A 14,852-nucleotide genomic window follows, 5' to 3' on the forward strand; every position below is an offset into this window, starting at 1 on the left:
CTCAAGGTTAGCTGCTGAGCTATCCTGTAACAAGGAAGGTCTTTAAAGGACATCTCTGACAGAGGCCTTTGTTTTTCTGCTCTTTTTCTTCCTCACTTCTTTCTTTTTGTCTCACGTTGCTTTTAAACAAGTGCCGTCTCAAAGACAAAAGCGGCGGAGTTGACCTTCTTTCACAGTTGAGATGTTATTGTTGATTACTATAATTTAAGTTTAACTCAAAATTGCTGTGGGTAGGTGGCGGGGCAGAGGCTCTCACATAGACAGATGCATTCTTGTCTGCAGGTGCACACACACACAGTTGGAGAGAATTACAAGCTTTTCTTTTTTAAACGTGACATATTAAGATAAAGACAATGGTACAGTAGCCACATCCTGTTCACAACAGAAGAGAGTGATATGCACACATACTGTAAAGCACATAACCCCCTCTCTGTTTCTCACACACACAGAAACACACACGCACACAACAAAACATGCATACAGAGGAGAAGCATGACACCTTTCTCCACATGAGACTCAGACACATTTTTTCTCACACATCAAAGCTTCTAATTTGAGAGTCCCTGAGCTCCTAATGTGAATCACATTGTGTAAGTTGCGAAGAAAGACAAGTTTCACTACTTCTGAATCAAAAAACAGGAAGTAGCAAAACAAGCATATTTAACATTTCCATGTGTCAAATCTGTTTACTTCTCAAATTTAAAAGTGTATTTCTCAGATCAAGTGCTTGCTTATTAATTTCTAAAAACTTAAAAAAAAAAAAAAAAAAGTCTATTCATCAGCTTTACCACACTCACTAGCTGCTACAGTTTGACATCCTGTTTTGGCACAAATCTCAGTGTAAGGACAGCCTTTGAGATAGGACAGTGGAAGACTGACAGAGTTTGAATAGCGCCTGTGTATCTCTGTGACACTACCTGTACACAAACCATACACATATGCAGAAACAGCAGGAAGGCCTTGTGGAGACCAACTTGCTTTTTTGTGCAATGTTACCAACACATATCTTAATTTATTTTTCGACTTATATTTCTGTCTTTAATCCTGCCCTCCTTCTCCAAAAAATAATGACTAGGGGGCGAGATTTAACCACTCAACGAAATCTAATGCATTCATTTGTGCTTTGTTAGCATTTGCTGGTAAATTCTACTAGTTTTATTTGTCAATTATTATTTTAATTCACTTTTTTTATACTGCACACTCATTGTTAATACAGTACTTCTGAAGCTGTTGAAACACCACAAGCTGTACCCATCAGATTCAAAGTGCTTGAGTCAAAAGAGACATACAGAGAGAGGGAGAGAGAGACAGATGGAGAGAGAAACTTCCAGCATTAAAATTCAGAAGATAATTACATCCGCTACACCCCCACCCTGTTGAGAAAGTGTTATGTTTAATAGTCTCTATAAAGAAAATAGGTTTTTATCTCACTCTCATTTTCATTAATTCCTAATTGGGGTGGGGGGTTGTCTGTTATTATTTCTTAGATTAAAATAAACATAGCCTATCCCATGTTCAAACCCATCACACTACACGGGCATGATAAGGACTTTATGCCTCTGTGAATAAATAAACAATTTCGTCTCCACTGGTGGAATTAAGTTGCTTACAGCCTTAAGCTAAGCCACTCTGATTTATATTTATATTTATTTATATTTTTCCTCATAGGACTTAAAAGCACATCCTTGCTTTTGCAAATGAAGTTCACCAATTTTTTTTGACCTGTTTTATATGTATAGCTTTAATTAGTGTCTTGTTTAGCTTAAACCGACTGATTATCGCATAGTCGTGACCTAATTACCACGCATGTACTTAACGCCAGAATAGTGCCCTGAGGAGCAAGCGAAAGTTACCTTTAAAAACTTGTGTAATCATTAGCAACGAGCCTCCCTTAATCCCACTAAACATACACTTATCTAGCCCCGGCCGGCCTGTATTTGCCGGGAAGTGAGAGGGGAGGGGTATGGTTGTCTCCAACATGTTTATTAAAGACATTTATTAATCGCTGTGGTTAAAACGAGTTCGTCCCCACGCTCCCAGTCTTTACTCAGTGTTCCACAGGGATCTAGGCCGCTAACCTGCAAAATGTGGATGCAGTGGTGGGGCAGGTTTCTTCCTGGTTTGTGCTCTCTCGAGCCATGTGTTTGGTTTAATGTGAATTGTGGCAACAACACAGCAATGTCAGGGGACTGTTGTTACCAAGTACAGCATAATTTAAGTATCTAAGTTATGTGAAGAATGTGGAGTTCTGATTCTTTGGAGGGTGTTTGGATACATTTTCATCCCAGTTTTAAAGAGAGGGATTTGACACACTATTATACTATAGCACTAGCAACACAATTAGAGAGCTTGCTAAAAAACTACAGATAAAAATGTGGGACAGTAATAATGCAAAATCTAATGAATGAATAAAAAAACTTCCCCGGTTTATGTCAACAGATAAATGTAGCTTTCCATTTAGACTGACCAAAGAATTCAAGTTGTTACCATTTATTCTCTGACTTGTCTCTTACCTGAAGATGGTGAGGAGGGATGTGGGCTGTCATCCTGGACACTTCCAGTCTGGGAGTGTCCTCCTCCAGCTCCGCTCTCTTCTGTCACATTGGAGGAACCAGGGGTGGTGGAGCGGCTGATTGACTGGGACTCAGGATCGCTGGCTGACCCGCGGCGTTCATCCAGACTCTGTTGCTGGAGCACTTCGTCAATGCCTCTCCTGTCCTTGCCATGGATGCGGGAGTGGACAACCATCTGATGATAGGTTCTAAAGATGCGGCCACAGTCAGGGCACTCTGAAGGCTTCTCCTTTAGGCTGGAGAGGCTGGAGAGGCTGTAGTCAATGTTTGGGCTTCCCAAGCCGGCCAAGGCTCCAGGAGCCTCAGCACTACCATGGTGAGACATTAAGTCACGGTGACTGTCAAAGCCTCTTCCATCCTCCTTCATTGACATCATGGCCCCGCTGGCCTTGGTTCCCTGCAAGGCCTCTGAGAGCTGCTTCTGCTTTGAGCTATCATTGGAAGAAATCAAGGAGTAGTCTTGTTTATCCTTTGAGAAAGAAGCCAAGGCCCCAGTACTACCCATATCATCTTCTTGCCCTGGGGCTATGTGGTGCTGGTGCTGGTGCTGGTGCTGGTGCTGGTGCTGCTGCTGCTCCTTGGGCATGAAGGCCCTATCCATGGCCATGCCACGAGCCATTATCTGCCAGGCTTGGTAGCTACTGAGGGAATCCATCTCTGCCACTTTTGCAGCTGCCTGCAGGCGCTCCATGCAGCTCGACTTCAGTGGTGGCACAAGGTTTAGACAGCCCAGGAGTGAGCGCTTCTCATTTTCACCCAGCCCATGGCCCATACCTCCTGCCATTGGCCCCAGCAGTTTCCCTAACATCTCTTTTTCCTTCATGGCTATCCCTGCTTTAGCCAACATCTGGTGCTGCTCACTCAGACCTTGTTTGTCTGGAGAAAGAAAGCCCCCCTGAAGACAGGAGATGTAGCGAGAGTAAAGGTTGGCATGAGCTTCTTGAGCCAGATTGGTCATGCTATTGACGGCAGCAATGTCTTGCTCACTGGGCTGGGGCGGCTTGCTCTTGATGGCCAACTTGTTCAGATGTACCTTCATATGGTTCTTGAGGAACCAAGGTTCCTTAAAGCGACGGCCACAGATTTGGCAGCAGTGTTCAAAGGAGTCCTTGTGCTTGCGCATGTGACCCTTAAGGAACCAAGCTTGGCTGAACACCTGTCCACAAACATCACAGCGGAATTCGGTGGCCGGTTGCGTGCCACCAGAACCAGTGCCACCCTGGCCCTGTGTGGTCTCAGCAGTGATGTGGGCCTTCTCTACGTGACTTATCAGCTCCTCTTCATGGGAGGCAGCAAACTCACACAGAGTACATTTGTAGGGCTTGTGGAGTATGCGAATGTGGCGGTCCAGCTCCTCACGCTTCTTGAACTTCCCTTTGCAGAAGGTGCAGCGGAAGCCTGTAGTTGGGTTCAGGGACTGTTCATCCTGGGTGCCAGCTGGCTTGGGTGAAGAGGAAGGCTGGGAAACTGTGTCTGCGGTGGCAAGACCAGAGGGGGGAAGGATACCACAGGCTGAGCCTAGTTGCTGCTGATGGGTGTTAGAGCTGTTATTGAGACCCAGATGGGGTGTTGGAGGTGTCTGGAGGAGACTGCCACTCCCTCTCATCTGCTTGTCCCTCAGAATGGCCCTTTCCTCCAGTTCATGGAGCAGCCTATTCTCCTCTCGGACACGGCCACGGCCCTTCCCAAGATTACCCAACTTATGGGTGCGGAGGTGGATCTTCAAGTTGCCCTTTTGAGCAGCTCGGTGGTCACAGTAGGGGCACTTGAAAGGCTTCTCTCCTGTGTGTGTGCGCATGTGCAGTGACAAGATGCTGTTAAAACGGAAGCGCTTGCCACATAAAGGACAGGGATACTTCCTATTCTTGCGGGCATCATCTTCAATATCATTCATCTGGGACATGATGCCCAAGTTCTGGCCATTAAGAAATTGCTGCAGGTCAACGCGTCCGTTCAGCCCACTTAGTGCCCCTGCGTCAATATCTCGGTTGAGTTGATTAGCTAGCAGGGCCATTTGACTGCTTATAGGTTGACTAGCCAGGGCTGCGTGGTGGGTCTTCTCGTCCAAAGGTGTAGCTGCTTTCTCTTCAGGGATCTGTTGTGGGCGGTGTAGGTCAGGAAAGGCGTGTCCTAGCTGGGCAGTAAGCTGGTGAAGCTTTTGACTTATGGGGTAGCGGCCATTCAAGACTGCACTGCTCAGATGGGCATCAGCATCAGGCACAGCTGATGACACACCAAGACACAAACTAGAGTCATCCATCCTGTAAAACAAGACAAAAAAGGAGGTACCACATTAGAAATAATAGAACTGCAGAATTAGAAATATTGCATTTCAAAACAACGTATGTTTTGTGACAATGGTCCGACCAAACAGCCAGAAATATTGCTACTACATTTGAGGAAAACAGCACCTGTCCTGAATTTTTTTTTTTTGTCTTTGACACACAGAACATCACCTGAATTGTTAGCACCGAGGGCCTGGAAAAAAGCTGTGACTCGGTAGAACTTTTTCAAAATGTAACACCATTTTGGATGGAATAATTACCCTGTAAACACAGTCAGCAGTGTATAATTAAACTACTTGTGCCCATCCTATCAGAATTCTTCCAATTACATGCCTTAATGAAATGGAGCAACGGCATTGTCAGGAAGCCACCGCAATACTACAATTATGATATTAACAATAGCACTTAAAACCAAGGGGTTACTCCAGTAAACACAACACTCTTATCTTGGTGCAATGACACTTGTCTTGGCGCAATATTCCATTAAAGAACCATAGTACATTTGATCTAAATCACTTTGCTTCTGCTTTTTTCTACTCTCCCAATTCTCTCTCTGTCTATCCTCTTTTCCACAACTCGTTTACAGCTCCTAGGGAGGAGGAAACACAGTTTTCTGTGCAGTAAAAAACTGAAGGTAAGATAAGCACACCCTCCACTCTGAGAGGAATAAGCAGGTAGCACTTGTTTTGTTGTGTTCACTCTATCTACTGCATGATACATGCCAACTGAAAGATATCTTTATGAACATGCTGTATTATCACTGTAAGTGTTTTCATTTCATATGTACCACGTCAGTGCATAAATAATATTTTTTTTAAAGAATAGCATTGATTTTAATGCAGATCCATCTGCTCTCCAGATGGTGAGGTATAAACATCTATCTGAACACTTCCTCTAGCTGCTGACTGGGGTCAAACCCTCAGAAACAATAACCACGGTTCTGCTTTGGTCAACAAAATATTGTATAATATCTCATTACACTGATTAGTATGCTGCCTGGTAACGGTGGCAGCCACAGTGCTGTTACACATTATTGTAATCATCAAAAAGCCTTTCATGCGGAGGCAAAGTGCAGGCATTAGGTGAGTTCACATGCAAGAAAAGGTGGTATCATTTTTGACGGCGTATGGGCCCAATCTGGCAGCATGAGGGGCACACCCACATTAAATATGTTCACACATGTTCAGTATACACTTTACAGGTACGAAGGGCAACTAGGGTCCTGCCAGACTCTGTCTTTCTGTTTCTCTCTCTCCACCTACAGTATGTTTCTACAGCACGGAGGACTCTGCATTCATTGTGCCAGGCTCATTTGTTTTCTCATTCATTTGAATTTTTTTCTCTCTCTCTCCCATCAGTAGGAGGTTAGTAGACATAGGGGGTGCCTGTTCTTTGAGACACTGGCCCCTCCAACACATTGTTGATGGTTGGATTCTTATCTTGAGGACATGAATTAGAGACTGTGACCAGCTTCCACTTGTGTTTAAAGGAATGTGACACTTGTGGGCTGCCTTTTGAATTCTCCCCACAAGTATGATGGAGAAATTCTACTGAATTCATCACCAATATAATGGCCATGCTATGTTTTGCAGACTTACGTCTCAAAGCGAGATAGGCCGCTGTCAAAGCCTACTTAAATCTATGACATATCTTACGATTGTGTTTTCAGCTAAGAAATAACACATCTTAATAAAATCTAAGCTTATATTAAACTAATCAGGCTTTTTCTCAGTAGTGTAAATGAATTAAATGAAGCCTTAAAAGTTAATACAAACCATTCTACAGGTTGGTCTGTCTGTACAGAGGCAGTGTTAGATCAAACTGTTACAACACACTCTGATTTGTTTTTGTTTGAAAGTTTGACATCTATAAGAATATATAATGTATTATGTTACACCAAAATAACAACACCACAAAGTTACAGAAGTCTTGACAGGTTATTTTAAGTATCAGTTTCTGAATACAGCTGTGTAGCGGACTCTCTGCGGACTGAGGCTTTCATACTTTTAACCCAGACTTGCATTATATTCTACAGAGACATGGAAATCTAAGAACAATATGGGAGCTTTTACTGCCATGCAGGAAGTAGCGCTGTATACTGCAGTCAGAATGGTGAGAAAGAGACAATTAAGGAAGACAGACCCTGAAACTATTAGAGGAACAGAACAAGACCATGGTTTCAAAATGAGTATGGTCCATGTATAGCTGCTATATGATGAACTGGACAGAAGGCAAAAGCAAAGAAAACAAGTGCAACACATTCGTGGGAACTTGTGCAACAGTGTTGGGATGAACTTTCTTAACAATGTTTATTTTCCGTTGTAAAAAAAAAGAAAGAAAGAAAGAAAGAAAGAAAGAAAGAAAGAAAGAAAGAAAGAAAGAAGTGTATTCAGCTGTATCAAAAGATTATATTAAATGTAAGATTTAAAATTCATCTTTCTTAAAATCATCTTCATTAATTATTTGTTCTATGTTTACCATACACTCAGGCAATAGACTTTGTAAATGTCAAACATATATATATACTGTAAATATAGACGTACATACATAATATTTATAAATATAAACACACATACTATAGGATAGATGTGTACAATAATACAGGGAAAGAATTGCAAGGAAAGATAAAACTTTGTTAGGCTGCTTTAAATGACTTAGTTTTTAAATTGTATTTATGTGACACCCCAGCTTCCATCACCAGGCGTGCTTATATCGGCGAAGACCTTATTTGAATGGGCCTTTTTTACAGAGACGGCTGCCTTTTGGAATAGAAATCTGTGATTTAAACTAGGCTGATGAGCTGTTGCTCATTTGGGGAGATAGCAGCTTGCCCTTTTCTTCAATTTGATTTCTGCCTTTATCTTTAACATATAACAAAGGCAGATAGACAATGGAATAATGTGAAATGAACTGACGAATCCAGTTTGTGTTTTTTATAAACGTATCCTGGCTGACGAGCGTATGCAAATGAGGCACATTAATATGCTTGCTTTGCTCCCGAGTCATTTTATATTTTTTCCCCTGATTAAAAAGGACATTTCTTATGTGACATCCCCCCTCTGCTCATATCAACACACACATGCAAGGGAATTTGAGGGTGGTGTAAAAGCAGGAACGCATATGCACACACACACGCGCACGCACGCACACAACCCCTTTGACTACAGACAACAATTCAATATGCGAATGCCCTCTAAAAGACACGGTGAGTGTGTTGCAACTCACCCAGTGCTATCAAATGACTGCCTACAGAAATCACGTCAACAACTCTCTCTTTTTTTGACATCCTTACTGTTTCTGTTGCAGAATACACAGTGTACAGAATGTACAAAAGAAAACAACTCTACACAATGATATAATGCTTTCAGAAGATCAAGGCTAAGGATTGTCACTCTTACCCGTTGAATTAAGGAAAGACCTGGGGCCACTGTGACTCTGCCACGGCTGCGTAGCCTGTGTAGAATCCATTGTGAACAACACATCCACTGTGTAGCTTTACACTTCTGCCGTATCTTTGTGCCGTTATTCTAACCTGTATAACCTTATTATTTCCTGGCATGTAGAGCAATGCTGCCTCATTAAAACTACTGGTTCCTCTGATACCTCTAAAACCACAAAGACTTCCTTTCGCATTTTCTCACGATGGTTCAGTTGTTGTCTTTATAGTTTGTGGTTTAATATTCAGCAAAGCACCACGTGCACCCGTAAACACTGAAAATCTGCCGTACATATACACATACATACACGCACAGAGAAACTAATGTCACTCTGCTTCTCTTAATGCATTTTTCTTCTCTGCTCCTTTTTTCTTCAAGCCTCAGCTTAATTATAAGTGGTATCTGTAATACAATGGAAGTGTATTTCAGCATTTGAATGTGCTCAGTTCATTTCTGTCTTTATCAATAGTAGCGAGCATCATAAATGCATATGGGATTTTCTTTTTGTGCTCCTCTCTAATTGTAACCATATACGTAAATTATTGAAGTATGTGAAAAGTAGTTTCAATATTAGAAAGAGATACCTATTATAAATTCAAATTAAAGTCAGCAATTTCAAATTCTCGATTCACAAGGCCTTGAGTTTTGTCATAAAACTTTCTTCTGGCATTTAAGACACAATATGGGAGGGGGGACTTAAGGATCGAAAAGCCATTAGTTGGACTTTACTTTGTTATTTTGGCATGTATCGACACCAAAGCTATCGATTAATCACAATGCAATACCTCATTTAGTCCTAATGAACAAACTCACTGCGTTAAACAAATCAATCATTATTAACAATGTGCTGAATTCCATCATATTTGCACCAAATCATTAATGAGACGACTGAGTTGCTGCAGCAATCAGATGTTGAAGGGATAGTGTGGATGTTTACCATATGTTACATGTACTGAAAGCTGCAGGTTGTTATGAGCTATTCAAAAGCTGTAAATCTGCTTTCAAAGTACGAACACAGAGCTTCTTCATCTTTTCAAAGATCTGTTACCTTTTCTTTTTTTTTCAAGAAAAGTTTAGTTTTGTTGGAATTAGAGCGATTAGAGCGGGAAGGTAAAACAGACCAGATATGCATTTTTTTCCCCCTTCTGGCTTGTGGTTTGTTCTGATGCAGGTGGTCTTTGCAAGGTATTTAATTAATCTAATAAAAAAAGCTGCCTTGTTTTCCTTCCCCTCTGTCTCGCTCTCGCTCTTTGACTTCACTGCATTATTACTTTCTGTAATGAGGCGAAAACACTCTGAACTGTACACGGAAGGCAGTCACACACAACCCGTACCAGATTCTATCCTAACTCTATCCCATGCCTGAAGCCTCCTCCTGATCAAAACTCATAACTTTGCACGATCAAATAGACGTGAAGTTTCAGAAATTGATCTTTTCTATTTTGAAGAAGAAATAAAAAAGCAGAGTTGCAGACGTGATCACCATTAGATCTAATTTAATTTAATTTAATTTTAAAAGTAGTGATTGTTGAAGTTGTTTTTTTGTTTGTTTTTGTTTTATTTTATAAATATGAGCATACAAACTTTAAGAGAAAACTAATGCATTCATACATATATTAAGTATATGGATGAATACTGTATGTGCTTCTAGTTCGTATTGGCTGGACAAAAGTGTGTGTGTGTGAGCACCATCCAAAATACACCACTGCCAAGACAAAAAAAGGACACGTAATATTTTACATAACCACAGGATATCCAACAGTTTCAAATGTATGAATAACACTAAATTAACATAGCGCCTTACTCTGCTTTAACACAGAGAAAATAACAGCAAGGGAGCGAGGGATGTACTGAGACCACGGGCTCAATAGATGCAGTGACAAATGAGTGAATGAACAGGAGCCTCTGCCTCTCCCTCTTTCTACTGAACAATATGTCATTGAGGGCTGTTTAAGAGGTCCTGTCAACAGGTAGTTCAACTTTCAGCTCATCCCTGCTGATCAGTGGGAGCCTTCCTGACAGCGAGAAAAGAAAGACACCGGGAGAGAGCAAGAGAGAGAGAAAGAAGAATGTTTTTGGTCTTTTTATCCGTCCGTCGCTCTGACAGCCTTGCAGGGGATGCCATGGGAGGAAGATCAATGCAGGACAAGCGGATTCCCACAGTTCATTGTTCTGGGCCAGCCAAATCATCTTCCCAAGACGGCCGGGAGCTCAAAGCTTCCCTTTATGATAACCATCCCTGGTATTATTCCCACTATGATGATGATGACCTGCAGATGTCTCTGTCTCTGTGTGTGTGTGAGGGTATGTGTGTGTGTGAGTGTGTGTGCATGTACATCTGTGAACACCTCTCCCCTCCTGAGCACGCTACAATAGTGGTCACAGTGGCGCGGACAGACCCCTGCAGCAGCGAATAAAGCAGAGCGATGAGCACAGGATTAATAGTGCCAAACATTTGTAAAGCAGTCTCTCTTTGGTGAGGTACAGTGACGGGAGCGAAAGCCAAAAAATAAATTAAAATTATTACGAGCTGACATGATAATGATAGTGAGATTGCCTCATCTTACACTGATACGCCATATCAATCCTACTTTAGCACTGCAACTACTGCGGCTTATTTAAAAAAAAAGAAATCTCAATCACTCAGGCTAGAAAATTCAAAGGTCCACTGTTGTATAAATGTGTATGTAATTGTGTAGTGTGATTGTAAAGCAGGCCTGGGTTCTACATTAACACTATGAAAGTATTAAAGTCTCAGTCCACAGAGAATTGCACACAGCCTGTATTCAGAAACTAAACCTTAAAAAAACTTATGATGACTTTGTGATTTCACAATAATGCAGTCGCCACTAAGCCATTCACCAAGCTCCGCCCTCTTGGATCCATCATCCTACCTTGCAGGAGTGTTTTACCTGAAATCTGCTATGTTTTTTATGAATCACTAAGAAAACAGATTCAGAGCCTCTTCTCTTCTGATTGGCTCACTGACCTGTTGTTACTAGAGCTCCAGAGAGAGGCCTGAGAGTGGAGATGTTAAACTAAAACACCAAGATAGTTTAAGGTGCTTAAAACCACAAATATATGTATTCTTAATGAATGCATTTTATATACAATTATAGGACCTTTACATTTTTATTTCCTAAGCTGAAAAAAACACACACAGCCTTTAATAAAAAGAAAACTAATTTCCTGCCTTAAGATTGATAATCTTTTGTTTGCTCACAGCTACATCATCATAACCAAATTTTAGGTGTTATTGCTCATCCTTATAAAAGTTATTTCATATTTCATACACCTGATTTATTTAGATATTTTTGTGTTTTTATTTTCACTAAGCACAACTATGAATGCCAAACTTCAGGGCAGGTGCATGGTGTCTCTCTTGTTCAAAATGAAGCTCTTTTGCACTGTACCTGTCTGGTGATCGGTCTAAAACCGACAATACTATGTGTGTGTGTGTGTGTGTGTGTGTGTGTGTGTGTGTGTGTGTGTGTGTGTTGTGTGTGTGTGTGTGTGTGTGTGTGTGTGTGTGTGTGTGTGTGTGTGTGTGTGTGTGTGTGTGTGTGTGTGTGTGTGTGTGTGTGTCAGACAAACAAACATGGTAGTGTAGAGCGCTCACGCATGGTTAGACTGGAGGAAGAAAGAGGCCAGAGAGACAATGAAGACAGTGTATCTGTCATAGCTTACATCACTGGTCACCCTCTGCACTGCATGTCAGTGCTGCACACAAACACACACACAGAGAAATGTGTAGGGCACATTATGGAGCTGTGCTGCCTGTATGTCTGTATGTAGAGTGACTACGGCGATGACGTGCGAGACTGAAGACTGAGACTGAAACAAAAGTGGAGCCTCAGCCTCACTCTGTGCGAGAGAAAAAAGTAGTTGAATGTCAATATGGCCTCAATAAGAGAATATCAGAAATAATTGCTGTTTTCTTCCACTCATGCTGGGAGCATTCTGGTTGAGTTTTGCATAATGACTACAGTCGAAGGGGGGGTGTGGAGGTAACAGTGGTGGGTGTGTGGCGCGGTGGAGGTGGTGGTAAAGGGAGGGGTTGTTGTGACAGGTGCTGAAATCAAACTAGGGAGGCAAGGGAGACAAAGGTTCAATTTACTAAGAGGAGACTTTAATTGTTACACAGCTAATTAAGAGAAGAAGGTTCTTTTGTGCACTCTCGACTATTTACTGAGGTGTATGTCTCTCTGTGTGTGTATGTGAGTGTGAGTGTGTATGTGCATACACCAGGAGGTAAATTGTGACTTCAAGCCATGTAAGCCTATAGCAGAGAGTCACACTGCCTGTTTTGTGCATGTGTGATGTGTGTGTGTGTGTGTGTGTTTAGAGAAAAGATGGGGCGCTACCTCAACATACAACATATCTTTTCACAGCTCCTCTGCTGTTGGGAGTTTGGGACTTTCTCTTTCTTTTTTCAACTAAAACAAAAGTCTATGGCTAATTAGCAGCACTCATTACAGGAAGTGAGTCAGGTAATTATTTTACATCATGCTGCCGATAATTGAATGATTCTTCAATGTCTGAATGTCTGTTTGAAAGTATCTCTTTCTCTTCGGCTCCCCCGACCCCCCCCTCCTCCTCCTACTCCTCCCACCCCTTTTTACCAGTTCTTTCTCTTTGTCTTTGAGGAAGATAAGAGAGAGGCTGAATACAGGTACTGCTGCCATATGCTCTTGAATGAAAAAGCTCCTCTGTCGAAGCAAATGGGATTTTTAAATATTGAAACTGCCGCATGTCTTTTTAATATGACCGTGTTAAATCTCTCTTTATTCCATCACTTTGATAAACTCCCTCTTTCTATCTCTCTTCTCTCCCACTTTCTGTGTCTCCTCTTTTAATCTGAGGAGTTTGAAGGGAACTTTAGCTCTCTGAGAAGTAGTCAAACTTATTATGTAACCATGCTGTGTCTTTTTTTTTTCTTTAAGCAGCACACTTCCTGTTTAAGAAAGCAAACTAATCTTGTCAAAGCCATCAGGAAGCTGAGACTTGAGTGGAAATGCTTGTGATTCTCTGCATATGTTACAATATCTCATAGTGGCCTTATGATCGCTATTGTTCTCACGCACTTCTGCCGCAAGAAGAGAGAGAAAAGAAAAAATAAATCACGTGCACGCTTTGCGTCAAAGTCAAATATGTACAGTGGACTAATGTGGCACTTGATATAGAAGGGAAGAAAGAGAGAGAGAGAGAAAAAAGTGAGCAAGAGAGCATTATCTACTTTAAGGCCAGGGTGTATTTATTACAGACTAATTGTAGCAGAGGAAGTGCTTTACAGGGTGTGCTCTCGGGAGAGAGGGCGGAGGGCCTCAGGGACATAAGAGCATGTTTATCTATAAGACTTTATCAGAAAAACACAGTGGCGACTGCTCTTAAGATCAGAGATGGGGTTTGTGTGTGTGTGTGGGGGGGGGGGGGATGAAAAGGTTTACAGGACATAATAAAATAAATGAAAGATGGATAAAGTGGGGAAAAAAGTAAAAGAGGAAGAGACATGGCAGCGAGGCAACGTCTGCATCAATGCCAACAACTCAGTGAAAAGCAGCTATGATTAAAGCAAGAGAGAGAAGTTGGGTGAAACCTCAGAGGAGCTTTTTTTTTTCTTCCCCGCAGGTCTGTCTGTGAACCGGACTACAAAACACACTGTTACACACACACACACACACACACGTAGGCATCACACTTTTGTCAGTGCAAAAGTCATACCACAACAGAAGAAAATAATGCATGCAGTAATTGTGTGTGTTCAGATAAATCCTTGAGAGTGGGGCCAGTTCTCACTTCAGTAAAGGGACAGATTAGAGTTCAGATTTACGGTTGACATTAGAATCAAATATGGATTTAAATGGCGTGTTATATAGTAAAAAATAAATCCAGTAAATTGTCAATAAAGATGCTCATGGTGGCACCCGTGTGTGGTGTGTGTATGTGTCAGTCTGGGAAGGTCTGCTCTGGCCGTGTCCCAGGATTCCTTGTGTCTGTCTGCAGTTCGGAGGAGTGTGTCCCAGCCAACACTGCATTTTCCTCATTCTTCTCTGCCCTGCCTGACCTTCAGCATCGTCACCGACTTATCTTCCACAACAAAGGCTACAGTACACACACTCATTAAGAAGACACACACACACACACACACATTTTTTGAGCATGTGTGGCTCTGGTGGGGGGGCTAAGTTCATTAAGGCAGTGGATGTTTATAATGAAAAATGGCCTCTTTGTAGTACACTATATGAAGTTCCCCCTCAAGACACACACACACACTTTCTACATTGAAACGTAAAAAAAAAAAAAACAGATGCTTCTGCTACTGTCCCACCACTGACCCACACACACACACACACACACACACACACACACACACACACACACACACACACACACACACACACACACACACACACACACACACACACACACACACACACACACACACACACACACACACAAAAACAATGTGTATGCATGTAATGATATGCTATGCGGTGAATTGAATACATCAAACTATAACAGACACATCAACATGCTGCTCAGGGAGGACATGCTCT

General features: G+C 41.8%; 1 protein-coding gene across 1 annotated transcript in view; it reads right to left on the reverse strand.

The window, feature by feature from the left end:
* The window catches only part of znf536 (zinc finger protein 536), a gene marked incomplete at both ends in the record, with an annotated part of 93,874 nt that extends 89,041 nt beyond the window's left edge, over window positions 1-4,833 (reverse strand). The window contains one exon of the mRNA XM_083998262.1: window positions 2,514-4,833. Within this exon, the coding sequence (XP_083854388.1) occupies window positions 2,514-4,833 (2,320 nt within the window). The remainder of the gene's footprint in view (window positions 1-2,513) is intronic.
* Between the last annotated feature and the right edge of the window lie 10,019 nt (window positions 4,834-14,852).

This window comes from Trachurus trachurus (assembly GCF_905171665.1).
Source record: "Trachurus trachurus genome assembly, chromosome: 3".
NCBI lineage: Eukaryota > Metazoa > Chordata > Actinopteri > Carangiformes > Carangidae > Trachurus > Trachurus trachurus.